Source organism: Portunus trituberculatus, chromosome 44 (assembly GCF_017591435.1).
Source record: "Portunus trituberculatus isolate SZX2019 chromosome 44, ASM1759143v1, whole genome shotgun sequence".
NCBI lineage: Eukaryota > Metazoa > Arthropoda > Malacostraca > Decapoda > Portunidae > Portunus > Portunus trituberculatus.
In genome coordinates, this window is record NC_059298.1 from 1286846 (window position 1) to 1313513 (window position 26668).

The window sequence follows — 26668 nt, forward strand, 5'->3', positions numbered from 1 at the left end:
ACATTATATTTCATGATTGCATAACATATTTCCCTTAAGAAGACAATGCTTTTATGAATTAGAGGACTTAATATTTAATCCCAAAAATACTTTCTCCTCTACTTATTTCTAATAATTCATATTGTGAAAAAACAGCAAACTTCTTAAAGAGAGTTTGCAACACATAAGCATGAAGTATAAAGAATGAAGATCTGCAGTACATAGGGAATACATGTTCCAAACATATTGTACCATGTATCAAGAAGCATTACTCACTTTCTTTCTTTTTTTACCATTTTTATGAAAAATGTGCATCTTATATGCCATCAAATACAATAAATAATAAATAAAAACTTAGATCAAATAAATGAAAAAAATTGGCAGCAATAATTGTGGGTAATCATAATGATAAATAAAAACTTAGATAAAAAGAAAAAATGAAAAAAAATCTCTCGGCAATGATTGTGGGTAGTTGTGACTGTCCTGAAAGATGTAAAATAAGGTAGTGAATGGCATTATGACTTATTTTGACCCATAAAAGTTCCACCATGTGAGTCATACTCCAAAGGCCATATGCCAATTTTTTTTTTTTTTTTTTTTTTTTGGCATGCAAAGAAGACATATACCAAATTGGTCTTATTCCAAAGCAGATGTATACTGAGTTGCCACTGTATGTACATGTATACAGTATGCATGAAAAGTCTTGCCAGTTAGTGTTCCAAAAGCATTTGAATATCCTTCCTTCAAGGAAGGTAGTTGTGAGCTTCCTCCACTTACTGTGAAAAGAAATTATGTCAGCTCCCTGGAGTCAAGACTTTCTGGGCATACTGTCCACACACACACACACACACACACACACACACACACACACACACACACACACACACACACACACACACACACAGTATGTGCATGTGTGTAATGTAGTGAAAGGTAAAGTAATGCATTGCAATATAATGCCTTACTTACTCTTCCTATTCCTTGAAGATCTACGAGAAGATAATGTTTCCTGTTCTTTTAAATTAGATTTCTGCAATTTACTAATAGTTCGTGGAGTGTCAGATTTTTTGGAATGCCTTGTACGCATGACCATTGAAGATGCAGATTCCTCTCCAGATGTGTTCAGACTCTGAGTAGCAGAAAACACACTGCTGCTAGAAGCTGGACTGCTGGTAGTACTACTGCTACCAGGAGTCCCTTTTGATTTACTGCGTGTGGTTCTTCTTGCACTGGAATCAGAGATGCTCCCATCTGATGTCATTACAGATGGAAAACTAGATTTTAATAATTCACTTGGTGCATTCTTTCTTCTTTTCCTGTTAGAATTTGATCTAGTATCAACAGGCTTTTCTGCATCCTGAGGCCTAGAGTCACTACTATTATTACTGCTGCTAACATAATAGGGACTCACTGGAAGTGACTTGATCTTTCGTCGACCCTTAGCAGCTTCATTAAACTCACCAGAGTCTGATGCACTTTCCTCCACTACTATTTTTCTACTACTTCTTCTTGACCCATGAGATGATCTGAAAAAGTAAACAGAAAAAATATTATCTAAATTCAAATATCTGAGGTTAATATGCTAACTCTGTATAACTACTCTAGCCAAGTTTATTGCTCATAGAAGTTTAAAATGCACACTCTAATCTTCAAGATTTGTCTAAACTGGGGTTCATGTTGTCCAATGTATGGTGCAACTTCTGTATTGTGAAATGTTGCAACAACAGTGGCAGTTTGTTCACAATCTACTTGGCCTGCTGTGCCTCAGTCATTGACACAAAGCCACACAAGATGAATGGTAGTGAGCAAGAGAGCATTTTATGGACTATAGTTGCATTAGCTTTAGGGAAAAAGATGAGTCAAAAGAAATAGAAAAAAGCAAGAAATGGCTTTTGCAGTGACCTAATAGAGGAAGCTTCTGGCAAATCTTTTCAGAAATGGTTGAGGAGAGTAAAAGAATGTCAACCTTTTGTTTTTCTAGTCCTTGCTTTTTACTTTCCAAAGGCATGGATGCTGCTTCAGCAAAATCTATGAATACAAGTTATGTGGCTTGCTCCACGATGAGGTATTATCACCAGCCATTGTGTGAATGGAGCTGTCAGCAGTGCCAATCCTTCCTTGGTTAAAACTTGACAGGTAGCTACTGCTGCCTGCATAGACTGCGTATCTTTCAAAATAAGTGCAAAGATGTAATTTCTTTCCATAACATGACATATTTCTTGAGAAACACGTATATGTTTATGCTAAGTAGTATTCTCTATGTGGCCTTATAGTATTTTCAATTATCATTTCTTGTAAGTCCCATAATAAGTAATTAAAAAAAACTGGCTTTGAATAGGAAGTATAATGGATTATACTTCCTAAGTAAAATTCCTGCACTCAGTTTATATGGTATAAGGGAGGAGAGGGGAGGGGAGAAAAGAGAAGAGAAGAGAAGAGAAGAGAAGAGAAGAGAGGTGTCAAGACATTTGCTCCCTGATTTTGGATAACCCTTCTTATCTTTTAGAGAACAAGCATCAAGAGGGTCTTTTCTTTTCTTTTTCCCTTTTTTCATTTTTTTTTTACATTGTGTTGTCCTTGGCTGGCCTTCTCTCCTACATTAAAAAAAAAAAGTCTAGTAAGACCACTTTAAAAACCTGTGCACTTATCTCCAGGCAGGTTGCTAAAAAAAAATAAGGCTGACAACACCGGAAATCAAAGAAAAAAAAAAAAAGTTATTGGAACATGTGTCTGTGAGGAGTGACGAAAGGAAATGCAACTCAATACTAATTGGTTCAATGCATATTTTTGTTTATCTACCATTCTCTCAGCAAACCATAAACAATGGTTATTTTCCAGCAACATCAGGACTTTTTGGGCATACTGCAATTTGCGGGACACCCTGTATACACAAGATGGTTTGCTCTTACAGTCGTATTGAATCTTTAATCTCCTCCACCATCTATGTGAGACTTCACTGTCACTCTCACTAAATCTATCTTGGCTGTACATTCTTCACTAAACTCTTCTTTTTGCATTGTATAATTCTTTGACTACTTGACTTCCACAGTGAGGTACATCTCCACTCACTTTTCCCTTGCACAAATCTCTTTATCTGAAAATTTTAATCCTCACTACTACCTAAATTATCTACATTTTTACTGACAAAGCTGTTGAACAAGCAATTAAGATAGCACTCTACCAGCATTCTTAAGTGCCTTGGAGATATGCTCAACATTCTTAACAACTTTTCTCTCCTAATGCAGGTTATCATATATAGCATGAAAGCATGTCTTCTATGCACTTCCATCAATTCTAAAGTTTGTAAATCTTAATTTAAGTTGTGTTGCTCTAGCATTTTTATTTTCAGAAAAGTGGCAGTGAGGAATAGCTCAGCATATCATCTGAAATTTGTCAATATCCTATATTACACCAGTAATGTTTCATACCCTATTATTAAGTAAGTATATGTATAATGCGGTCCCAGTGATGACCCCATAATGTTAACTATTCTTGTCTTTTTATCTATATACCTGTTTCTGAGTGTTGTATTATGTTGGGTGCAAGACTTATTAGCAACCACATAAAGCACCAAGGATGTACCTGGTAGAATAGTTAAATAAAGATTACTTATTGGATTCTCCATAAATTCAAATGCATCCTAAAGGCACTGTTGGGAATATTGAATGATGCCTTTAAAGATGCATTATCATTATTTCTGAGATTATGCTTATGGTCTTTAGTCTTATGAGTACCATGACAGATTAAAGACTGTGTGCATGTTATAGTTGTGCTGAAAGTTTCCAGTCACCATGGCAACCTAGATTTGCTCTACTGTCACTCTTCCTTTAACAACTCACAAACACTTCAAGTGCTTCAATATATCACTACATTTACATCATGGAGTCTTTAATCACATTTAACAAGGTATCATATTAATGGTGGACTTCACATTAAAAGGTTAGTTATTATGCAAGAAATAGTAAAATGAACTGAAAGAGACATGAGAAAGATTACTCAAGGATAATACTTAAGTAATAAAGTGCAAGGATTTGAAAGGTAAAACAAAGTATGAATAATAATCAAGGAAATTACAATACAAGAGAGAAACAAGAGATAGGAAAAGAACAAGATGAGAAAACTAACTGAAAATCAATTTTAGAGTGAAAACTTGTGGTCTAGTATACTGGAGTCATCAAAATGATTAAGAATGAACCATGTGTAACAAATACTGTAGATGAGAAAAGTGTGTAATAATCTTTAGAGTCAAGGAACTAGGAAGTGATGGGTCTAAATGCATGAATGACATGCATGGTGCTTTGTCTGAGATGTGTCATGTGGGACTGTTGGTCTGGTACATAATAATAACATGTACACAAGTAAATAGGCTGATACAAAATCATTTATCTTACCTGGTGAGATGAGGGACTTTAGCAGGAGTTGGTTCTTCCTCACTGCTTGACTCCACTATTTCTTCACTTGACAAAGAAGCACTCTTCGCTATTCTATTTTGAAGATGTGACCTGAAAGTGATTTTGTGAATTACCACATTTCAAATAATGCCTAATAACCATTTTGTGGTGTAAAATGGACAATTCAGGAGAAAGAGAAGAATCTTGGTTTAAAAATCTAGTAAGTTCCTGAAGACTGGTCAAAGCCAAAATGTTCCAAAACTGAAATTATTCCCACCACTGATATCAATCTAGAATGGATTAATCCATTCCTAGACTCAAGATGATTGTTTATTCAACCCTTAAATTAAAGGCTGGGTGATGAGTTTTTCTGGTTTGCCTTTCCCATTCACATTTTGAAGTTCATGTTATGATTCTTGGTCAGATTCCTGGGCCTTAACTAATGTATTCTTAGTCAGTATCTCCATAACTTTTCTCATGGTGTGACATCCATTTTATTCTTCTGCATCAGATTCTGAACTGAACTTCCTGCAGCCAGTGTCTTCAACTCCTATTAACCTTGCTCTTGACACACACACACATACACAAAATCATAAATAAATAAATAAATATATATATATATATATATATATATATATATATATATATATATATATATATATATATATATATATATATATATAATAAATAAAACTAATACAAACAAATAAAAATAAAATAAAATAAAAAGTAAAATAAATAAACAAAAAAATAAAATAAATAAGTACAAAAAATAAAAATCAATAAAAAAATAATAATAAAAATGCAGGCTATATTAATAACATGTACTTTCTCCAGAGAGAGAGAGAGAGAGAGAGAGAGAGAGAGAGAGAGAGAGAGAGAGAGAGAGAGAGAAATACTGCTACATATAGAATACCTCCAGTATATTTTGCAAATCACTATTATAAGAAAGGCATTTGACAAGCACAAGTCTCTCTTATAATGTGCATCACAGTTCTAAATCAGTCTGCTACTTACCTGTCATCTCCAGAGCTGAGTACCTCTGTACTTGCAGCTACAGTATATTCCTGCTGAGATGATTTCACTTGCCCTTCTGAGCATGCCTCCTCTGCTTGGCTCCTGCAGGAAAAATTAGCTCCTGATACATTTCTTTCTTGACAATGTATGCAATCAAAACTGTTCAGAATAGTTTTCAAAGTAATGCAGTTTAAAAAAAAGCATACTAATCACAATAGGGGAAAAATCCATTTAAATTAACTCAACGTCATTAACCAGGTGATACAGTTGTCAAGAATGACGACAAAGATACATATAAAGAGTGGTTTGTTCGAATATACACAAGATATTCAATGATCTTCAAGACATTTAGGAGTAAACTTATTGATGTTGTATGTTCTCACAGTTCTAGTTCAGTGTCAATTTCAGATGAGGCAGCAGTCACACTTCCACTTGATTCCACTTGTGTTTCTGGTTCAACAATCTTGAAAAAAATAAAATAAAAAATAAGCAAACTTCAAATTCTGAAAGTGCCTATATGGACACAAAATTATAAAATGAAACAAATTTAACCATTAAATAATTAAATAAACTTTCATATAGAAGAGCTATAAAACAATGGATGATTTCATTCACAACTGCAAGTCATTAATTTCTTAATCCCTTCAATACATAGGTGTCATAATTATATTCAATTTTGATTGCTGCTGAGTAATTGCTCAATCATTCATCTCTTTCACTGGTAAACTCTGGAACTCCCTCCCTGCATCTGTATTTCCAAATTCCTACTTGTCTTCTTTTAAGAGGGAGGTATCGAGGCATTTGCTCCCCTAATTCTGGCTGACGGTTTTGGCACTTTTTCTTCTCTTTGGAGAGCCAGCGCTCAATTGGGCTTTTTTCTAACTTTCTTTTTTTGCCCTTGGCTGGCCCTCTTCCCTAAGTATAAAAAAAAAAAAAAAAAAAAAAAAAAAAATCCCATATTCTGTTTTTGGACCTAGTTATAGACTCTATACATTGTCCTTGAGGTTATATTGCTCCTCTCACCATCCCTATCCTCACCAATCATAAAAATGAGCTACATCATGCTTCACCCTCTATTCAGAATAAGGAAGTTTCATTGCCATAGACTACATCAGTTTCCCCTTCTCCTTCTTCCTTACCACTACACCCTGGATAGGAGAGGATATAGGAGGGGCATTACAGTTCTTCTCTCCCTTGTTCTTTACTTCCCCTCATATATATATATATATATATATATATATATATATATATATATATATATATATATATATATATATATATATATATATATATATATATATATATATATATATATATATATATATATATATGATGCTTTAGGGTCTACAGGCTCACCTTGATCTGAGTACTGGTAATCACTGAAGAACCAAAAGTTACTGAATCATTATCCAAGTTGTCAATGGAGGGGCTGTGTGCTATTCTCTTGCTGGGGCTTCTTCCTTCTGTCTCAGAATCACCCTGTGAAGAAATATTATGGTAATTTTCTTGACAATTTAACCTTTTCTACCTCATGATGTACTGGAAATGTTAGGCTTTGCTGAAAACCAACATTAAAGCAACCTTCAACACCAAGGCTGCCTGAACTAAAAACCACGACCTCACAACAGGATGACCAATACTTTATGAATTACAGGCAATAGTGTACATTTCAGGTGAAAGAAAATGAAAAGAAAGTTTATAGCCATATGAACTTTACTTTCCCTGTTGCTCATCACCAGCCACAGAGCATTGTCTAAAGTTGCCAGATGCATCTATTATTAGTAATAAATGAAAAGATGAAAACTTAGATGACAAAAGACAATGGAAAAGGAAGTTTTAGAAAGAATGAGGCACATGCAGATCAGATTTGTTCACTGTGAATGTGAAAAGGAAGGGTCAAACTAAAGTGCAGGTCAGTGTAAGTCCCTCAACTTTAGTTATAAGAGATTTCACTATTACAGTGAGAGAGATATATAGATGAAAACTTTCCACTTAAAAACAAAATGTTCTGGAAATTTTGCATCTCTCTTACCTCACAAGAGAACAAGGCAGGATCAGTTACAGTCTGGTCATACAACATTCTCTTTCTTCTTATTGTGGTGGTGTCGGTTCTATCTGTAGTCGGTTCTATTAAGGAATAAAAATAATTTTGCATATGAGCTTCACATTTCCTGACCGATGACATCTTTCAAAGAAAAGTAAGAAAGTGAAAGTCTAGCAAGATATACCAACCACAACAACAGATAAGTAATTAAATGTGTGTGTGTGTGTGTATTTACCTATTTGTGTATTACAGGGCCCAAGCTAAGCTCTCTGTGTCCTGTCTCCTTGTCCATTCCTGTCATATTTCTCTTTCATCTGATTGACACACACCGCGTCAACAACATCACTGCTAAGAAATTTGCAGATGACATTAAGATAGGTAGATTAATTAAGTCAGATTCAGATGCCATTGCCTTGCAGGCAGACTTGGATAGGATGAAAGAATGGACAAATAAATGTCAAATACAGTTCAATATTAACAAGTGCAGGGTATTGAGCATAGGTAAAAATAATCCATGCTATAGGTACACGATAAATAACAAGGCACTAGGAAGATCCAAGTATGAGAAAGAATTATTAGGAGTCATAGTTAGCTCCAATCTTGCTCAGAGGAAACAATGTACTGAGGCTAGAAATAAAGCAAATAGGGTACTGGATTCATTTTTTAAAAGTGTTAAAAGCAGAAGTCTCGAAGTAATACTAAAATTATACTTGGTGCTGGTCAGGCAACATCATGACTCTGCAGTACAGCTCTGGTCCCCACATTATAGATAGGATATAACTATTAGAATCGGTGCAAAGGAGGACGACTAAAAGGATACAAAGGACGAGGGATATTCCTTATGAAGTGAGACTGAAAAAACTCAATCTGCACTCCTGAGAGAGACATAGGTTAAGAGGAGACCTGATAGAAGTATTTAAGTGGTATAAAAGTTTTGGAAAAGGGGACATGAATGAAGCTCTTGGGATTAGTAGTGGGGACAGAACCAGAAACAAGTTTAAACTTCAAAAGTTTATGCTTAAGAGAGAAATGGAAAGAAACTGGTTTTCAAATAGAGTGGTTGATGAGTGGAACAGACGAGAGAGAGAGAGAGAGAGAGAGAGAGAGAGAGAGAGAGAGAGAGAGAGAGAGAGAGAGAGAGAGAGAGAGAGAGAGAGAGAGAGAGAGAGAGAGAGAGAGAGAGAGAGAGAGAGAGAGAGAGAGAGAGAGAGAGAGAGAGAGATCCAGGCAAGAGTGCAGAGGATGGTGCAAATGAGGAACCAGGACCAGCAGCTCAGCTTTCAACCTCTACAGCAGCGGCGAGACATGGCGGGCCTGTGCGTCATGTACAAGGCCCTCAGGCAACAGACTCCACATCTGGCACCACTACGCCTGCCACCCCCATCCATACCCACACATGACACTCGAACCGCCGGCCTAATAGACCACCACCTCACTGTGACTGTGCCCTTTGCGAGGACCGAGAGTCACCTCCGTTCCTTCCTCCCTCGTTACAGCCGCATGTGGAACCGGCTGGTGCAAGACACAAACATACATCATTCTACATGCCTCCAGGCATACAAAAGAGGCGTGAACGAGTGGCTAAAGTGCTAGTGTGACACCAATAAGTGCAGTGAAAGTATGTAACTATATACTATTATTCAATTATCAATTTATGACTCACTTCTGTAAATATTGTGTATTTCTTTTTGTTGCCAAGATAGGCCTGAACTATACCATAGTCTCAGACCTCTGGTATGAACAACACATGTAACCTAGTTTAAATAAAAAAAAAAGAGAGAGAGAGAGAGAGAGAGAGAGAGAGAGAGAGAGAGAGAGAGAGAGAGAGAGAGAGAGAGAGAGGAGAGGAGAGGAGAGAGAGAGGAGAGTAGAGAGAGGAGAGTAGAGAGAGGAGAGTAGAGAGAGAGAGAGAGAGAGAGAGAGAGGAGAGAGGAGAGAGATCCAATTAATGAAAACAACACACAAACACACCTCCATCTTTGGTTTCTTCTGCACTTGCTTCACCTTCATCAGCTGTATTTTCCTTTGATGCTTCACCATCAGGAGCGTTGGATAGGAAGTCTTCAATCTTTTGCTGCAAACGCTTTATGGAATTCTGGGCACTTTTTCCTTCAACTACCTATAAAAGATATTAATTAAATGCATATCAAGTTTTGAACATTAAATTCACATTTGTAAGTGGGCATAGAGTCTCATAGAACAAACTGCACTTGGACTGCCCACCAGTGATATTTCCTTATAATTGCAATCACTGCAAAGAAGAAAATGGTAGAAAACATTGAATATATAAATAGTGAAGTATATTTCTTTTCAAGCAATTGAAGTTGAAGTTGGGGGAATTAGGTACAGCCATCACTAATGTCAACAATAACTATTAGCAAAGCTACCAATGTTGCTGTATTTTAGAAATTTACTTAGATAAAACTATGGAATAGCTTATGAAGACTAAATTAAATGGGACATTTACCAAATCTGAACATCAAATAACACTAATAAATACATTGGTTGTTCTTGTGCACAGGTTTATACAGATATGTACAATTTGCCATCAAATAATATTGTATGAGTATTACTCCAATAGAATATTTACTAAAGTCTGCAGTCGAGCAAAACAACTATTACAGGGCTACCCATTTTCCCACATCTGATCTGAAGTGACATTTAGACACAATGTGGGAGAATCTCCTGTAAAGGCCATTTTCTTTAAAATAATCATAACTACTTTCCATTCACTTCTATCAGGCATAAACATTCATTACTCCATGGACATATTAAGTTCTCCTCAAAAACAAATGTCATACAAATCTATGCTAACCTTAATAACTTTAGTGACAAGCACATCAAGCTGGCGTAGAGTGGAAAAGTTTGTTGGTGTCAGGTTGAGATTGCTGAGGCAACGGATGAACACCTTGGCCAGATATCCTGCTGGATTGGTCAGCACCTCAGAGCACAGAGTGAACACCAATGTGTCATGGACATTTACTTTCTGTGGAACCAAGCAAGAAATACAAAATTAGAAAGAAAAATATGTTCAAATATCGCACTAAAGATAAGATTTCCAGTTGAGATTTAAGGTGCATGACAGTTGAGGTATATATATATGATGTGCAGAGGGAGATAGTTGAGTGTTACTGAAAAGTGGACAATCTTCTGGAAGCTTATCAATATCAAGGATGAATATTTTCATATGCTCACAGTAAACAGTAGTTGATTCAGATTATATTATATTATTAGCATTCACTGAATTCAAACTTTTTTGTAGTAATCTCTTGTATCATCACTGAGCAAAGAAAAGATAATGAGATGGAACTAAGTGCAGCTATTCTTACCTTTGCATCTAAAATACAAACTACACTTAAATATGATCTTAACAGCATTCCCACTAAAGACAGATACAGAAAACTAACCTCTTGACATTCCTCAGAAAGAATGGTTGGGCTAGTGATGGATATCAAAAAGCTGGTCACATTCTCTATATCTACACTGGCTAATGGAGAGTGCGTTGGAGCATGCAGTAGTGTCTGCAAGGTGGGCATCACAGCTTCACAGAGACTCTCCTGATTGCTTCCATCTTCAGAAGCATACAGAGGGAAGAACACCCCCAGAATGTGGCGCACAAAGCTGTCATCTCCTGTGTAGGAAAGCAAGGATTTAATGGAGAGAGAGAAAAAAATAAAATAAATAAATAAATAAAAAAAACCAATAAATAAATAAATAAAAATAATAGAAAAAAAAGAAAAAAAAATTAATTAATACACAACAGTAGATATCAGAAGGAGGCAGTACACTTACCAAAATGATAATTACTCCCAGTGAGGTCTAATGAATGGATCAGAGGGTGATGTGAACTTATCACAGATAAGATAAATTTACATAAACAACTCTTTCAAACTAAAGTAAACAAAATCCATCTCATTCCCTGGCTTATAAGGGGGAGAATTGCAAATCCTCAAAGATCATCCTTAAACAATGATCATAATGACAGCAAACCCAGTGCTACATCTTTGTAAGAAAACAACCATGAAGCTCACAACAGTACAGTACAATTGCTGAGATCATTTTTGTGTCTTTTTTTTTTATGAAATCTTTTAAGTTTATTTTCTATACTTAGGAAGCAATCACTTCTTTTTCTTACAATTTCCTCAGTCTCATTAACCAACAAGGCTATCAACAAACATCTAACAGGAACAAATTTAACTTGTCGTCACAGTGCTCATTGTACTGCACTATTCGCTAGTGTATTTCTTCGTAAAGTGTAACATTATCTTGTCAATCATATACTTTTTTTTTAAATCACCATGGAGACTTGCAAGGCATGACCGCCTGGAGTGGCACCATAGGGTAAGTGAGGTGACGTGCCCCCTGGTATATGCGCCCCAAGATTGATTGATTAATTTGTACTATATTATCCAGGTACACTACCTCTAATTCAGAGTCTTTGGGGCCAGCTGATGTTTTATATTTCAGATTATTCAATTTTGGAAAAAAGTATGTGATTGACAAGATAATGTTACACTTTCCGAAGAAATACACTAATAAATAGTGCAGTACAATAAGCATTGTGATGACACGTTTACAAATTAAGATGTATTGTTTTTATCATGAAGTCAATGAGTGAGATATGGTCTTTATATGCAAGCTACTACAAGAAAAAAGCCTCTCTTACCTGTTGCTGGGTTGTAGAATGTCAAGATAAGACGGGACAACAACTTAGATGATGTAATGCGAGATGACAACAACAACTTGCACAGTCCTTCCACCACTAATGTCCTTATTTCAAGGCTCTCAGCATCCAGCCTCTAAAATATCAATAAGAGAAAACAACATTACCATCTTCCATAACATTCATGTCATCATCTCAAGTCTCATTTCAAGAAGTAAAAAGTGAAATACATGAGAGGATACACTGAATGCATGCAGAGTATGGAAAACAAACATGCAATGACACTATCATGACCAAAGAGGTAAAGTTAAGACATGTAATCACAAGATCATTGAAGAGTATGGCAGAGAGAGAGAGAGAGAGAGAGAGAGAGAGAGAGAGAGAGAGAGAGAGAGAGAGAGAGAGAGAGAGAGAGAGAGAGAGAGAGAGAGAGAGAGAGAGAGAGAGAGAGAGAGAGAGATTTTAGGTTAGTTGTGTTATGTAATTCACATTGTCAGTAAGTATGAAGATGGATCTGTCAGGTGGGAGGTTGTAACTAATCACTAGGTGTTATTTTTAGCATTTTCATTTCTAATTACTCCCTCAGGGTGTAAAGAAGTAAGTCCAAATAACAGCAAAACAATATCTGAGATAGCATTAGACACACTGTTTTTCAATAGTACTGTTAAACCTCAATAACTCAGACCCTGATAACTCAGATTTCACGATGAATCAGACTGACCAACCCAAGAACTAAAGCCAAGTTGAACTACATGCCCACTCTCTCTCTCTCTCTCTCTTTTTCAAAAGTTTTTTCACTTTCTTGTATCTCATTTCCTATTGCCATTATCAAAAATCTAATTGCAACAAAAGAATTACATTTTAGTTGTAGTTTAAAATAATACCAAACAAAAGTTGATCAGAGTTTATACCAATTTCGTGGAAATTTTTGAAGTGTAAAAAACACTCGAGATATTTGCTCCTAAAGATTTTTCAAAATTTTTCCTTGTTTTGCTATTTGTATTCATCTGATTGACATGAAATTTTCACACATGATTGTGTATACAATGGTGACTTCCTGGATCATGATAGGATGATAATGCATCAGATCCCCACTTCTCTAGAAAATATTATTCACTCGTACTTGAAGGTTCAGAGGGAGCCATCAGCAGTGTCACGGCAATCTGCTGTTTTGCTACTGAACTGGACACTCTCTGAGTCATTATTAGTGTGTTGAAGTAAGATAATAATACTGTTCAGTAATTACTACTTGTCTGCTTCAGCTTTATACCACAGTCTCAAAACAATCTTTTGTAATAAAGTTATTGTGAGATATGTGATGTATAGTTGTCATGATGAAGGGTTGTGAGAAAAAACCGAGTTCGAAAAGATCATAGCAATCTTATGACATGAAGCGTGAGCAAAAGTCCTGGAGGGGTGTGAAGGAGGGGAGGCGAGGGTTCAAGGTCTAGCTGTCAGCTGTCTTCTCTTCTTGAAGTTTCTGATTCTAATTCTCATCAATTTATGCCTGTAAGGATGGTACTTCTGAAAAAGTAGAAAAGTAAATGATGCACCTCCCCTCTTGGCACCAGGCCACGTACTGTGTAGTGCTAGTGTTATGATATGACACAATTACACAAGACATTAAAAAATGGGTTCATAGTGGGAAGAGTATTTAATTATCAAAAAATAAACTACACCATTTGGTAATTTAGGGTCTGAAGGTTTCGGAATGACAAAAGTAATCACAAAATTTTCAATACCCTCAAAATTAAATAAATAAATCCTGCACTGCCCCCCCTCCCTAAAGTCTGAGTTGAACTACCCACCAGTTTTCTTTTTTTTTTTTTCATGTGGGGGAATTCGTATGAGTTTGATATATACGTTTGTTGGACCAACCTTTCCCCCTATTAGTCTGAGTTAGTGAGGGTCAACAGTAGTAACCTTCAATGTAAATTCAGTTACTTACATCACACAAAGCCGCAATAATGGCACCCCCATCTTCCACACATTCTTCTTTAACATCTTTTTCAGGAGCCTCTACCAAGGGAGTTTGAGGAAAATCTTCAGCAACTTCAGCAAACTCCTCAATGCCATACAAGTGAAGACAATCAACAATACAGTGCAAAGCAGTAAGTTGGATCTTTTCAACATCAATCTTTGACACCTGTAAAAATGACATTATTAAGGGGTTGTGTAGAAATGAGCAAATCAACTTAGCATGAGAGTAATGCAGTTAACTTCTCATGAGCTCTGAACTAGCAAGTGTGCGACAGACCTATACGAAACACCGTTGTATCCCCTTCTTTCACAAGCAAGCTGGTGTGACTACTGTCATGGAAAACAAGGTACATCTTCAAAACAAGCTACACCTTAATGGATATGTTGAAATTAATCTTTGGTAATCACTACTTCACAAGTAAGAGAGAGTTGTTATTCATAAGTTGCTATACATGATAATAAACCATTTGATTCTTCAGTGTTCACATTACCAGCAAAATCACCAACACTTCTGCTAACTATTTGAGAATTCTTAATTTGTTAACGTTTAAATATGGAGCCAAAAAATACTTCTGACATTTGGGAAGCTTATCAGTTATATGAAAGCATAAAAAAATCCATAAAAATTAATTGATAGATCTCTTATTGTAACAGCCAAAATCTAATACTACACACCTGCATAAGAAGAGTGATGTGTTGCTTTGCTAAGTCTTTGGAAAGAAGACATAAAAGTCCAAGCGCCTGCACTCCAGAGTTCCTCACAGCTGGGTCTTCAGAACGTAGACATCCCAAAATCAGACCATCATGCAAAGTCTGCAGGGCTGGAGTTAGCTCCTCCACTTGTGAACATTCTACTATGTTACAGAAGATGGTCAGACACTTGATGAGAGTGGCTGAGTCATTACGGGGCTCTTGAGTGATCTGTGGATATATGTTCTTGAAGTTTGTAGCCTTCAATAAATATGCAACTGTATGGTGACCACTCTTTACAATCTGAAGACCATTTCTCACCCAAACAAGAAAAACAAAGAGTGTACACAAACACAAACATAGCTCACTACTTATTATTACAGTAAACCCTGTGAAAGTCAGACAAACTGGGAGAAAGCCAATCCAAGTTGTCTAAAAATCTGAGTTACCTGAGGAATTTTCTTTCACATTTTAGTTGATGTTACTACTAACAGTTGAAATGCTCTGGGTAATGCATTACTTAAATAGGTACTACATACATAGCACATGCAGAGTATACAAACATAGCTCACACCTCTCTCATGGTGCTTTATAACAGCCATTTTGTCTGCCACCAACAGCATCTTCAGCTTCCTGACTGACGTGGAAGACATAGCCTTGTCCTTAGAAGCCATGGTAGAATTACAAAGGCAACAATAATGGCTACAGAGTTAAGTGAAACACTGCCACATGCTTGATAAATCAGCTATGAAAACAATGATCCTGGTGCTGGCAGTGTTGTGGCAGACACGCCTTTTTTGCATCTCAAACAGCTCAGAAAACTCCTCAAATAACTTCGATGATGTAATTAGGGATATCTTAGCCAGTACCAGTAGCCTAGTGACTCAAAATTACTTAACCAAACAGCAAAAGAATGCCTACTGGTGCATTTGATAGAATAAAATAGAAAAAAAAAATTTAAGTAATAAATAAATAAAATAAATAAATTAAATTAATTAATAATAGTGCCTGCCACCATCATCACCATAAGAACCTTTCTAGCACTAATGGGATGGATGTATAAGCCATTCTTTATACTAGTTGATCTTTGAGGCAGACATTACCTCTTCAGTAGATGGTTCTGGTTGACAAGGCTGGGACAACTGGGCCTCAAGTTCTAGCAATTCATCTTTTTGTAACTGAGCCTTCTCCAAATCTAGATCCAAAATACTCTTCTGAAGTTCCTCCCGTACTTGATTTATCTTCACTTTCAAGCTTGCAACCTGTGAATAAAAACAAATGGATTATAAAAAATACTCTTCTGATCTCATCAACTCCAAGTCTCCCTCCCACAGCCTCACCATAAAAAATTTTCCTTCTCTCATCTTCATTCTGTCCATCTCACTAAAGCAAGAGTTAAGCAGTACAGTGGAGACTCAATACTTGAATATCTTAATAGTTGAGCTTTTCAATACTAGAACGCAAAAGTTTGATCTAATACTCAAAAAAATACTTGATGGTGGTTGTAATCAAAGGCTCCTTAGTCTCCCCCCTCCACCAGTTGTGCTGCTGTGGTCATCAAAATAACATTCTTGTGCATTCTGTCTGTAGTTTTATTTATTTATAAATTTACAATAACATCAAAGGCTTATTAGTGGTGAAAATACCAGGTAAACAAACGGCTGTACACATGGTTGTAAACAAAGCTTTGGCCTCTCCCTCTCCGCCGCTGCCAATGTCCCGTTCTGATACCATATTACTCATGGGAAAAAAAAAAAAAAAAAAAAAAAAAAAACGGTATTCCAGTATACTGGATACCTGTGGGCATTCCTAGTCCTGCCACAGTCTTGAGAAAAACCACATTCTTCTGTGTTGTCGGTAGTTTTTCATTTAGAAACTTACAATGACACCAAAGAGGCTTATTGGTAGTGAAAATATGGAATCTAATGAAAGTGCAAGCATTGGTGAGCCACATCCCTCCACTAGTGGGTTCACAGGAATCACACCAGATGTTTTCATGGATGGTGACTTGTCCTCAGACAACCTCCCTCCTCCTACCCACCCTTCTCCCCAAAAAAAAAAAATAAATAAATAATAAATAAATAAATAAATAAATAAATAAAAAATAAATAAATAAAAAATAAATAAAATAAATGAATGAAATAAATAAATAAAATAAAATAAATAAATAAAATAAATAAATAAACAGTAAATAAATAAATAAAAATACACTGAAATTCTTATAAACTTGAGACCAAATTACCTGATTTATAGGTATTGATAGTCAAACTTTTTGATACTCAAACAGCCATTTGGAACGAATCAAGTTCAACCATTGAGTCTCTATTGTATATTCAGTCTCATTCATTTTACTACTAAACCCTAGAACCACCTGCCTGCTTTCAATGCCTTAACATTTTCAAAACTGAGGAGGCTTCAAGGCACTTTAGTAAAGAGATTTACAATTGTCCTTTTCAGGACCTGGCACTTTTTGTAGATCTAAATATGTAGTTTGAAAAGGAGACACAAGGTAAGGTGTGTAAGAATGAACATGTACAACAGTATTTACAATAGTATCATCTAACCTTTAGTTTTTTCTTTCTTTCTTCCTCCTCGGTCATTGGCACCTCAACAGTCTTGCAGAGTGGCTCTCGTATCTCAGAAATGATCTCAGCAAGCTGGTTAATCCTGGTGCTGAGTGAGTGAAGCTTGCTGAAGATTTCCACAAGGCCTTTGACCAGAGACTCTCCAATCTTGTCAGATACAAGCAGATTTCGTACCATTTGGTCCAAGGATCGGCGTCCAGCCTACAAAATCAAGTTAACTATGAGTTTTAAGGACTGGACTTAGTAGGGATGGGATCTGGTGAGACTGCTACTTGAGAGGAAATCTATAAAATGTGAGAACATGGTATTCAAAACAACAAAATGGGCAGCAATTGATTTGAATCGCTAAATATAACTCTATCAAATCTAAACATCCCAAGTGTGAGAATTCACTGTATCTGTGAAAAAAGCACCACAAAAATTAACCTGAGCATAAAATGTATAAAACAAGTTTTTTCTTCCATATTTCAACTTGAACAAAAAATGTATTTCTGTAATCAGTACAGTGTGGAAGGATTTCTGTAACACAATATAGTGTGGACAATGGACTTCTGGAGCATAAATCTCCTCTTATGACAAACAAGAAAACTTTAAATGAAAAAAGCCACAAGTTGTTACATTAGAGATGTCCTGCTGTAGAGTAAACTTCAAGATCATTAACTTCATCTTATGAAATTATTTACTTCAACAAATTTACACAAAATTATATCTTTCAAAGAAATGGCTTCATAACACTGAAACAAATAATCAGTGCAAACAAATAATTCAAATAAAAAAAAGTAATTTCAAGAACAACTCTTATTTAAATCTAATAAATTAAGAAAAAAAAAAAAAAAAAAAAATTCCAACCCTCCTTTCACATTAGTCCATTCCTTATGTGGTGCAAGTTCATATCTCTCACACTTGATCTTACTATGTTCTTCACTAGCCTATCATTCTCAATTCTCTCAACAAGTCAAGATAAAATACAATTAAACAAATAATATTAACAATAATACCTTACCTCATCTGATAGGTCATACACAAGAACGATGGATATGAGCTGGTTTGTGATGAACTCCTTTTGCATGACCTGGATGGCTGCATCCTGCTCGTCTTCCCCACCCATAACTTCCGTCAGTACAAAACCACTTAAGTAAGAGCAGAACTGAGTGAGGTCAGGAAGAATCTCCTCTAGTGCCTCTTCAGCACCTTCATCCCTGAAAAAAAAAAGCCACTCATTTAGAAGCACCATATAAAACCTAGTTCTCATTATAAGCAAACTCTGATTATGCTAATTCATGTTGACGTGACAAGCCTACATGTGCTAGGTTTTCTCACTATGCAAGAACATTTTGATTAAGTGGGCTGCTAAACAAAACTTGTTTCATTACTATACCACTTTGATTTTGTTGCTTAGTGTTCTTCCATCAGCAACTTTTGCTTTTATCTTTAATGTTCTATCCATAAATAGATTAAACATCAATGGGGACATCACACACCATTACCTCATGCCCACTTGTATTCCATTCATATGAATAAATAAATTACCCTGCCTCCTTGCAAATAAATAAAAAAAAAGCTTGAATCCTATCTAATAATTTCCCATCCACATCTTACACCTTAGATACACCTCACAGGGCCATTCAACTATTTCTGTTCCACACTCTCTAAAGGACAATAATATTAAGATGAGTCAAGATAGCTGCCAGGTACTTGTAATGAGAATATGGTTCTGTGGGAACCTGCAAGGGTTATGGTCATAGATGGACATTATTATGGCAACAATGTCAGGTTATTAGTATCTCAAAATTATTTTTCTGCATAATCAATTCACTGATAGTATTGGCAATATTTTTGGCTCCTAGTTGACGATAATTGATAACTTTAGTTTTTGAAGCATGAGCATGTTGAAGTGTTCATTTTCATAATTAAAAATAGTTATTTTACTTAAATAGTACTTTTCATTAGTGAAGATAAGAAAAATATTATATTTGAAGATTTTTCTGAGTCTTTTAAAAAATTTAAAAAAATTGCATTTATCATTTTTTTATTGAAGATATCAGTATCATTATCACTAGAATCAGAATTTTACATTCATTGATTCATTGTTTATCAGGTGGTACATTCATCATTAGTTATCAATTATCTGTTATCACTGATAAGTTATTATTATGAAATTATATGTCACTGAGGTAGTTTTTTTTTTTTAAGACACTCAGCTAGGGTTAGTGTCAGTGTCCTTACCTCAGGTGCTGAGCAAGACATCTCCAGAGGAGGGCAGACTCTGGCTGCAGTTCACTGGGGCTGATCAGTCGCTGCTGCTTTGTCAATCCAATGTTTTTAAGAAGGTCAGGGAAAGGTATAAGCTCAAATATAGTCTTGAGGACAAGCTCTGCCTCCTTGACTGATGCCTCAACATCAAGGCAGGTGAGAAGATCCAGGACATTGCCATCCAATAAGCGCAGCCATGAAGGAATCAACTTTTTCTTCACAGCATTCCGCACCATTTCATGACGATCCTTCAGACCCTCAGAGAGGAGCCTCACACGCTGGGCAATGGTCAAGGACTTCAAGTGGATCTTCTGGGAGATCATTATATATGCCTAGAAAATTAGAAAAATATTAATTTTCACTCTTATTCATGTTTGATTTAGATCTAACCATACTAACATCTGCCATGTCAGACAGTGACCACAAGTAAAGTAAACAGTAGTTACAGTATGTGATTTCCGTAGATACTGTATTTGATGGTTTACAAGATGAGCCTTTTTTCTCCTCCACAAGAAATCTCAGAAAATGACCCTGTGTCCTACAGCCAAGGTTTACCTTTGAGACAGTGGATAGTGGCAAGTCTATGACAACAGTGGCTCTTAAATCAAACCCTAAATATCTTTTTCACATGTTGATTGATTCCCAGCCACAATTTTTTTGCAAGGTAAAAATGTATAACAGGTCATAATATAATAAACATAAAACAACAACAGCCCCGAAAAAATCAAGTGATGATTTCACACATCCGCATACTTTAAAAATATACAAGAATATTACAACTAAAATCATGCGAAGAATGTTGATACAAGAAAAAAAAAGTATTAACTCCTTTCTGGGCTCTGACATCACTGCCTTTACATTTATAAAAAATGAACCACAAATATACCTGGCAGCGCACCAACTCCCTGACATCTCTGGTGCGGTCCAGAATGGCAGGCAGGGTTTGGTAAGTGATGGCAATATTATTCAGCACTGCACGACGAACATCATAATTGGGATCCTTACACAGATGAAAGCAGTAAGCTGAAAATACATTATTTTTCTTTTAACATCATCATCACTACCATTAATGAAAGACTGCTTACATGTCATGCCTTACTGAAAGACTTCCCCCCCAGACGATTAACTTTACTTCACTATCAAATCATCTATCATGGTGAATGTACTGTCCAGCTACATGCTAAGTTTATGACACCCAGATTTGTTTCAAGTACTTTATCACTCTTCTGTGCTCTTAATTCTAGCTGGATGCTCTTTTATACATCTAAAAATATTCTACAAATTCTTCCTCATCATCTCATTCTTCAGTCTCAAAGTCTTCATTCTGGAAGAACATAACTTTTATTTTCCTAAACTACACCTGACCTTTAAGTCACAAACAAAGTTTTCTTTAGGAACTATCTTCACATCACCTCTTGGCCAAGATGCACCTAAAGTGTTCCTTGTAATGGACGTCAGTAACAACCACATGTTTAAAAAACATACTTTACTTCTCTTTTAATTTTTCAACCATTCTCTTGGTATGGTTCCAAAGCATGTCCTCTGACTTTAATTCATGCCAGGCTGTGGAGCACTAGCCAATATGGCCCAGCCTACTCTCATCTAAAGCCAGTTTACATATCATAATCCCACCATTCATCTTAATCTTATTACTCCAAATCTTAGACATCAGTGCACCAAGACAATCCAAGCCTATATTATTATCAGAATGAGGTGGTTCTATAATTTTGAACATTATTTTTCTAACCTTCATACCTTTACCTACTGATATGCAGATAGCAAATTTTTCTTTTTTGTTTCAAATAGTTCCTCCATATACTATTGCCATCACTGCTACTTTTCTCAAGTGCCACATGCAATTGTGAGTGTTTGTACAGGGTTAATAGCACCATCCTCACCTTACATAAGCATATGGAGCAAGAGAGCAAATATCTTTTTCTGCCATCACCTTTAAATTCCTAGTCACAGCTGACCAACACCCATTTTAAGGATGCATTAACCCTGGAGTGGGAAGCTGCTCCAGAAAGAATCTTGGCTGTAACCAGGGTCTAAATTCAAGACTTCTTACATCACCACCTGAGCTATCATGTTATATCAACCTATAAATATTACAAAGATCATACGACTTGCATCCATTTACACATGTTTATATTCCCTAGGGTCACATCACTGAATATCTAAACTTACATAATTAATAACTCTTTCATCTCTTGAATCCAAAATACATAATACAAAGAACTTTAAATCAACTGAATATTTCTGGTAGATAAAAGATATCTATATGTGCACGAGAAAAAAAAATCCAAATTACCTTCTATAACAGGACAATCTCGGCTGTAAGGGTCCTGGAGTCGAGTGAGGGCCAAGACAGCCTCCTTACGAACTCCTGGAATTTTGTCTTGGAGCCGATGGAGCATTGCGTCATAAATGAGATCATACAAGTCATTGTCTATGACTGCCTTGGCTCCCATCTGTCTCAGCAACATGCTCAGTAGCTGGCATATTCTTAGCCGCACCGCAGCACTGTTTGCTTCATGATTCTGAGAAGATGCACACAAAATAACAAGCAATACATAGCAGGGTTCATGGATGCCACCTGCCCATCACTATATATATATCCATTTACCAACTAGTTCATAGTAAGAACTCCATTAAAAAATGTACATTTGTTCCCTAAAACCAAATGCTTACAGACACCTGTAATTATGCCTTAATCAAACTTCAAATTATTTTCAAACTAGTTATTTCATTTCCTCAAAAATTCAAGCCATATGAATATTAAAGGTGAACTACTTTTTACAAATGAGATATATTTATGTCTTTGTAAAGTAAAAATCATTATCAACACATTTGGAATATTTCTGAAGAATGTTTTTTTTTTTATCATTTGTACAATTAGACAAAAGATGAGATCATTTTATTCAAAACTGAAAAAAAAATGGTCAACATTCTTAAATTACAAATTGCCTGTAAACTACTTTCTTTAACAAAATACCATAACATTATATTTACCTTTAAAAGAAATACAATAAGGTTTTCCAAAAGGATCAGCCTCTTCTTCATCCTCATCTCCACTGTCTTTCTCTTTCCCTGCATTTTGTTCAGTCTTCTCTGCTGTGGCAAACTTGACAACAAAGCTGAGGGTTCTCTCTATGGCAGGCTGCTTGTCTCCATATACCAAAGCACACTTCAGCAGTCTGGTAAACTCCTCAACAAATTGCTTGAAGTCACTCTAAGGAGAGAGAGAGAGAGAGAGAGAGAGAGAGAGAGAGAGAGAGAGAGAGAGAGAGAGAGAGAGAGAGAGAGAGAGAGAGAGAGAGAGAGAGAGAGAGAGAGAGAGAGAGAGAGAGAGAGAGAGAGAGAGAGAGAAATAAAATTGTGTCTAGCATAGCTACATTACATATCACTCTGAATATGCTAAATGGTATTTCAGTATAACAATAAATTAATGGGTTACAAAGTAACAATAACTAAACATGAATTTTGCTGATTCCCTCTGGCAATAGAAATGGTAAATAACCATATAACCAATGTCCTCTCCATTTATCCTAATTGATTGTACACGGTTCATGTGAGAGAAAAAGAAGAGGTTCATGGCATGTAAAGACATGAACAAATGGAGACTCTTCTGCACCGTTGGTTTGATACAGCTAAAATGATATATGTAAATAAAACTAGCTACTTTGATAAATTAAATAAATTTTCCTTAGAGAAAAAAATACTTAAATGATTAAATCAAAATATGCATCATAAATTATTCAAGATATACGAACCAAACAAAAAACGAGTTAAATCACATCTAAATAAACTACATGAAAAATTATTTGAGTGTCATGTCCTACTTAGCTTAGTTGAATCAGATTAGACACTCTTTGAAGCAAACCTGTGCTGAAGACTGTCTTTGTTATTTCCCTGCCTGGTGTATTGGAAAAATAAATAAATAAATAAATAAATAAATAAATATAATAATAATAAAATAAATAAATAAATAAATAAATAAATAAAATAAAATAAAATTTTCCAATATACCATGACTGGTCAAGGATGTAGAAAATGATTACATCTGACATCTAAGTCTGCAAGACTGAATGTATCATGAGACAACACAAAGTGTCTCCTAAACTGGTATGAACTGATGCCCATCATACTGTATCCTGAAAAGCCCACAAAGATCACAAACAAAGAAGCACAAGATGAAGATAAGTGTCATTAGGAGGCAGGGAAGCTTTTCACTTCACTGTAAATAGTGGAAGATGACCATGTTGAAGCCCTTACACCTGGAGATGAGCATTTTGCTGGTGTGCTATCACTTATAAAATATTCCTTCTTAAATTCTATTTTCATACAACTTAAATAGTATACCTTTAAGTATAAGGTGATAATTTTCTTAATAAGCTTGGGCTGTGAAGTAACTGAATGCTGACAGTCCAAGAATATTTGACCCAGAGCTTCCATGTTGCATTTCTGTAAGAAGAAAATACATCATTAATTACTGCAAAGTTGATGGCTACAGCATAGCTACTAGGAGATCTCCGACCAACTTGTGCCACGTGTGAAAGCTGATGAATGGGCAAAGCAAGTAGATCTGACTAGAATTGAAAAAAATGTAAAAACTTGTCCAAGGAAAATGTATACTTAACAGTATCACATACAAACAAGTAGTGTAAAAGCATGTAAAACACAAAATTTGACAGAACATGACTTGTAATACCTAGTGCCTGCACTACTTACTTAGGCACATGCACAAATTGCTGTTGGATAAAATGGCTGCCACTCTACAAGAACTGTATCCTTCACTCCCTCAAGGATGTTGCTGGAGGTGAGGATTGAAGACTCGTCAGGATTTAATTTGATCGCAATTGTGCATGGTCTTCTTAAGATAGGTGTGTGGCAGACACTCCTTTCTTTCCTTTTACTTAGCCAGGAACGTATCTACAAGTATTTTCTTTTCCGTTGATTCTTCTGATACGCCAAGAAGAGCAACCACAGCTTCAGGATCGTCATCTTGGCGGGTAGCTGTTTGTTTACATTCACTTCCCACCACAGCGCCAACTAGTCGATACTTTCCAGTCACAATGTGTGACGTTTTCAGACTAGAAGTGCTCAACCGATACTTCTAGCAACTTGCAATTTCAGTTGCAAATTGGCACGTGTGAACCCACATTTAGATTTGTGTTTGGTTAGATTAATGTCATAGTGAGACTGGATTCAGTGGAGGGGGTGGTGCAACCCCCTCGGCTAGAATAGAATATCTCAGAAAAATTTGGAATATTAGTGGTCGTTGGTGGGAGATATGCAGATGTATCATAAGTAATTACCTTCTCTTTTACTACATTTTAGTTTTGTGGTTTAAGGATCCTCTTTTTTCCATGCTCAATATAAAATAAATCTTAACTCTTATCAATCTTGGTAGCTATTGATTACCTATACACTTTGGTAGTCCACTCCAATTGTCAATAACTTCATTACATAAAGAATTATTCCTTTTATTTAATTTTCATCATGATAAGAGTTTCCTGGGATGCCCTCTCGTCCTCACAACTTGACCCATCATGAAGATATTCCTACACACATCCAAGTGATCCAGACATGATCTAGTATGTCCTTGCTGATCGTATCTCCTCATGCACTCCTGTAGGCAAGTGTTGGCAGGAACACCTATAACTGAAGAACACTGAAGGAGAAAAGCTAACCCTGTCAGAGTTAGCATAAAGACGGGGAAGTAAATGAGGACATGACCGAATTATCCTTGGAGTTTGGCGTTTATCGAGTCACTTGATCATATCGCTACAGCCTGCCGTGCTTCCTTCAAATCAACACCCCTCTGGTTTACTTACTACTGTGGTTTCCAACCTGTGACAGGCGAAGGTCTTCCTGCTGGTATATGAGCACCTTCGGGACTATATAAAATCTAGTTAAATCAAATTAATTCATTTACAGAAAAAAATATATATACACAAGATCATCTGACATCGATCACCTGGAGGAGAATCAGATGTACCCCTCACATTAAATTGAGTTGTGTTCCTTGTTATTTAACTTGCGACATTGGTATTTGCTGGAGATGAGTTTTTCTGGATCCAGGTGGTACGGGGGGCCTGTACCACACCCCCAAGTAGTAGTACTCGCTCCGGAAAACATTGGGAACCCCTGCTCTACTAGGCCATTACTCCTCCCTGCATTCTTTATAAGGCTACTCACCGCGCCGCTTGCTCTTGCTGTGGTGACCATTATAGCACTGTATACATTTATCTTCCAGGTGTCCAGAGTCAAGGCCTCAATAGCACTGTCATAACACAAACATCAACACTCCCGCGTAAACTAAACACCGCGTCCAAAGTTTTGAATCGGGCAATGGTTCTTTTCCAGCCTTCATCGTCTGAGTCAATGTTTGTTGAAAATTTGAATCAATACTTTTTTTCAGTATATATGTAGTATATTTAGTTCATTAATGTTATAGTTGTACCAATTGCATGAATCTTATCTTCACATGTATGATTTTCTAAGGTAATGGTCGAAATCTAAATATACAAAGATATTACAAACTTTAAAGATAAATTATACAATATCAAGTAAACTAGAACAGGAAAATATGGAAAAAAACGACAAAAAGTAATAAGAGGAAGAAAAAAAAATATTAGTGGGAACCGTTAGAGAAGCTAAAAAATCCAAACGTGTCTCCTAGCAACGAATATAAACAATATTTACTTGCCTTGGTTGTATTTGTATTTGATGGTGAGTTGCAATGTATTTGGTAGCGAAATTAAGGCAGAATATGTTATAATGACAAAGGAATGTGCATATTCAATACAAATATTTCAAGTCAGCTGGAAAATTAAGAGCCTTTTACGCGCTGATAATCACAACACAATAAAAATTAACGCAAAGCCAAGGGAACGCTTCATTAGGCCTCGTGTGTGCATGTAGCCACTCACTGCATCCACCTACTCTCTGCCCAGAAAAGAACTGTCCCGTTCAAACAGATGTGAAGGATGAGTGACTTCAACTTAACTTATCATGTCATTCTACTCATAATAGTATTCAAATCAATGAAAGTACATCAAAC

The 26668-nt window shown here is 36.0% G+C and overlaps 1 protein-coding gene across 1 annotated transcript; it reads right to left on the reverse strand.

Annotated features, from left to right (window-relative positions):
• Positions 1-816: 816 nt before the first annotated feature.
• LOC123518635 (condensin complex subunit 3-like) lies at positions 817-25940 on the reverse strand. Its single transcript, XM_045279551.1, is given in 22 exon segments — positions 817-1505; positions 4371-4481; positions 5388-5489; positions 5771-5850; positions 6744-6866; positions 7420-7514; positions 9403-9550; positions 10247-10417; positions 10839-11062; positions 12098-12230; positions 14043-14240; positions 14750-14995; positions 15868-16026; positions 17329-17550; positions 18353-18548; positions 19576-19934; positions 20489-20625; positions 21914-22142; positions 22615-22642; positions 22644-22834; positions 23965-24066; positions 25804-25940. Coding segments are annotated over 22 exon segments (3849 nt in total). The 5' UTR covers positions 25834-25940; the 3' UTR covers positions 817-940.
• Positions 25941-26668: the final 728 nt, after the last annotated feature.